This window comes from Mandrillus leucophaeus, unplaced genomic scaffold (assembly GCF_000951045.1).
Source record: "Mandrillus leucophaeus isolate KB7577 unplaced genomic scaffold, Mleu.le_1.0 Scaffold70, whole genome shotgun sequence".
NCBI classification, from domain to species: domain Eukaryota; kingdom Metazoa; phylum Chordata; class Mammalia; order Primates; family Cercopithecidae; genus Mandrillus; species Mandrillus leucophaeus.
Window position 1 is genome coordinate 151,494 of NW_012107586.1, and position 3,830 is coordinate 155,323.

Consider the following 3,830-nt stretch of genomic DNA (forward strand, 5'->3'; position numbering starts at 1 on the left):
GATCCTGCATTTTAACTTTGATCTAGATATATTTAGTTACAGGAAAAATGCACTCAAATTAGATTCTCTTCAGTTCTCCCTCTTAGTACCCTTCAGCTGATACATGTATTTTAGAAATGGGTTACCACTTAGCCTCATGGAGTTTGTTTGAGTTTTGTTTTCAAGTTTAATGTGCTTTGTGTTCACTATGCATTCCCTTGCCGGCTGGGTATTTCCCTCTCTCTAAGCCATACACCTCTGAGTCAATGGTTTGCTGCACTTCCTCATGGGCTGGAAGTGAGGGTGGAGAATTTGGAGGGGAGGTAAAGATAGGAGAAGACATACTGGTTGTCTGTTCGGCAGTCAGAGGCTTGCTCTCCCTCCCGTGGTTCACGGCAAAGACTTTGAAGTAATAGGTGACCCCAGGGGACAGCCCGGTGACTTCTGCGAAGGTGTTCCTGCTGATGGGCAGCCTCTGCCCGTGCTCCCCAGGCAGGTTGACGGGGATCACATCCACGCGGTAGCCGGTCACTGCACTCTCAGGCGGTGTCCACATGATGGTGACCTTCACGTCTGTCACTTCCACAAACTGCAGGTCCCTGGGAGAGGGCACTGTATCTAACAGACAAGAGTCAACCAGTCATTCACATTTTCTGCTGAAGATTATTTTTAAGAAGCCAGTTTCTGGGATATGATAGGCAGTTCACTGAGCCTCTCATTCAAGAGTTTTGCTAAGTTTTGTCTCTTAATCAGATCATATTTTCATGGCCCAGTCATAGTGCTTAAATTATGACATTTGAACCTTTTGTCTAAAATAGTTAGGTAATAAATGAGTTACCAGCATATGAAGTGTCATATGATGGTGAGGGGAGAGGGTTATAAGAAAAGATACTAAAAAACAAAACAAAACAAAACAAACAAAAACCTTTGAAATAACTGCAGAAAATAATGTAATGGTTTTTGTTTTACTGAATCATTTTATAATACTTAAGAATCAAAGATGAAATGACCCTTGAGCTTCTGGGAGAAAATTTGTAGACGGACGTTATGGTGTTGGTTTTTAATAAGAAAGGCCAGTAGCCAGCTTTGATAAGTTACTTATGACATTTCAGCTAAACATCAGAAGTTTAGGGGAAAACTATTGCATAAGATTATTTGAATGTGGGAACTATTGACAGAGACAAAACCACCCCCCCTCAGGAACAATCTTGATAACATAACATAGGAAGTGTCTTCTTAAAAAAGTTACCTGAACGTGGGGTGCCAGTGGTTTCTTGTTGAATGAAAACAGGTGTACTTTCTTGATTCTCTTCCACAGCAAAGATAGTGATGTTATACTGAACGCCAGGTTGCAAGTCACTGAGGGTGACGGAGTTTGCAGTTTCAGGAAGGTTGAGTTCTGTGCTGCTGCCTTCTACTGACGGTGAATAGACTATTCTGTACCCTGCAGATGGATCAGCAACAGTTAGATGCACTGTTTTCTTTGAGACCGAGGCTTAGAAACACCATAAATCCTCCCTTTTTGAATATTCCTTAGCATCTTGCTTGATTAGTGAAGAGCCAGTGATTCTTTTTGACTCTTTTAATATTGCCACTTCTTATAATAATGACTACTCAGCACGAAGATAAAATAAGAACAGTCATGCAAACCTTGTTAATAATAAATGTCATCCTTGAAGACCTGAGATCCTTAATAAATGTCAATTAGAGATGCCATTAGGTGAAAATATTCATGTTAAGCTGATTTTTCCTCTTTGAGCTCCAGATGAGGGAAGCAATTAATGAGCCAGCCTGAGCAGAGTTGTCTAGCACTGTGTGTGTCTTTTTGGAACTTCAGTGATGAGGCAGTTGAATCACCTAATGAGCTAAGATGGCAGCTCAGCTTTCTCCTTAAGGATAAATCTTAGAGCAAGGTTTTCAGGAAAATTACACCTCTTCAACCCTGGGAACACTTGCTTTAATAAGCCAATGAGCTGGCTTTACAGGTTGTGTGTATGTTGTGGTGTATGTGTATAAGGGAGTTGGTAAAATGGTTTCGAGGGGAAATGTGCCATAGAAAATAACTCCCCCCGACACACACACACACACACACACACACACACACCTCTCTCCCCTAAATTATATTGGAGATTTAAAGTGATATGCAGATCCACAGTCAGAATCTGCGCCCTCCCTGTTGATGTCATTAAGATTAACATAGCAGCCAAAGAGCGGGAGGCTCAGCTGACCTGTGATGGGAGCCTGGGGTCTGCTCCAGCGAACAACAATTGAGGTGTCATCAACTTGGTCCACAGTCGGGTCAGGAGGGGCATCAGGCGCTAAGAAAGAAGGAAAGTGGGGCAAACAGTCAGGAAGTGCTCCTACAGGCCTGTGTTTTACAGAAAAAGATTCTTTTAACACTATGTAGCACACAGGTACCTGTTGTTTGTGAAGTAGACAGGATCAAACTCTGCTCCCCATCCTCAGATATCTGATAGACATTTACAATGTATTTTCGGCCGGGAAGCAGGTCAGGGATGTTCACGGAAGTGGCTGTGCTTGGAAGATCTTTGAAATGAAAAGACAAGGTAACTAATCGGAGCAAACTAGTTCCTCAAATGACTCTACAGCTTATAAGAAGGATATTTTAAGAACTATATATTCATAGGGAAAAATGACTGAAGGTAATGTGCTAATAGATAATCAGTGATTATTATTTTTATGGAGTCTTGCTGTGTTGCCCAGGCTGGAGTGGAGTGGTGCGATCTCGGCTCACTGCATCCTCTGCCTTTTGGGTTCAAGCAATTCTTCTGCCTCAGCCTCCTGAGTAGCTGGGATTACAGGTGCACACCACAACACCTGGCTAATTTTTTTGTATTTTTATTAGAGACAGAGTTTCACCATGTTGACCAGGCTGATCTCAAACTCCTGGCCTCAAGTGATCCACCAGCCTCGGCTTCCCAAAGTGCTGGGATTATAGGAGTGAGCCACTGCACCCCGCGTAATCAGTGATTATTAATGTACTATGGGAAAACCCCACTCCTTGTCTTTCTCCTTTCTCCTCTTCCTCCTTCCTTTCATTTTTTCAACTTTTTCTCTAAAGATGTGTAATTTTTGTAATCTAATGCCAAATTTTTAAAAATAGCTCTCTGCAGTAAGAAGTCAGGGTAGTGATTATTGGTGGAAGATGATGTGGTCGGGATAGACAGATATTCTTTTTCTTGATCCGGGGGCTGGTCTTGTGGTGTGTTCACTTTATAAGAATTCAAATTCACTGAACTCAGTGCTTACGATTGGCACACACTTCAGTGTGCCGATAAAGTTTTTTAAAGGCCCCTCACCATAACTATTTGAAAAGTATGAGTGACGATACTGTGCTAACATTGTCAGCTGCAGTCCTGGTAATTGCTTCCACCAAGAAAACAGCTTTTGCTGTAGAAACTTGTGCCTAGGTAGGCACATGATGCAGCTGGCATCAGGGACCAGGAACATGTGAGGGTGGCTTGGGAAAAACCCGGCCACTTCATAGAAAGAGTCAGTCCTTTCCTTCCTCATGCCGGAGGCTGGTTTGTTCAGTCTGAGCTGTCAGCCAATTCCAGACCACAGAGACCACCTGCCTAGAGGCCCCTCCCAGTGAGAGTTTTCCAGCAGCTGCCCCAAACTGGTCTTGAGCGACATATTGCGCTTACCCAAATACTGTGGCTCATCTCCCTCCTCACTCAGCTCATATTCCACCCGGAATCCTGACACGGTGTCGGAAGCTGAGACCCAGGAGACCACAAAGCTGCTGGCTGTGATTTCAGTGACAGATTCAGAAGTGGCCACAAGGGGAGAAAGGGGAGTTGTCTCTCCTGTCACGGTGTTGCCTAGAG

At 43.5% G+C, this 3,830-nt stretch overlaps 1 protein-coding gene across 1 annotated transcript in view; it reads right to left on the bottom strand.

Moving 5' to 3' along the window:
* Positions 1 to 3,830, bottom strand: part of FN1 (fibronectin 1) — an 82,124-nt gene that overhangs the window by 47,830 nt on the left and 30,464 nt on the right. The window contains exons 12-16 of the mRNA XM_011964681.1: positions 3,648 to 3,824; positions 2,398 to 2,526; positions 2,208 to 2,297; positions 1,229 to 1,423; positions 325 to 597 (exon numbers count right to left, since the gene is read on the bottom strand). Of these exons, the coding sequence (XP_011820071.1) occupies positions 325 to 597; positions 1,229 to 1,423; positions 2,208 to 2,297; positions 2,398 to 2,526; positions 3,648 to 3,824 (864 nt within the window). The remainder of the gene's footprint in view (positions 1 to 324; positions 598 to 1,228; positions 1,424 to 2,207; positions 2,298 to 2,397; positions 2,527 to 3,647; positions 3,825 to 3,830) is intronic.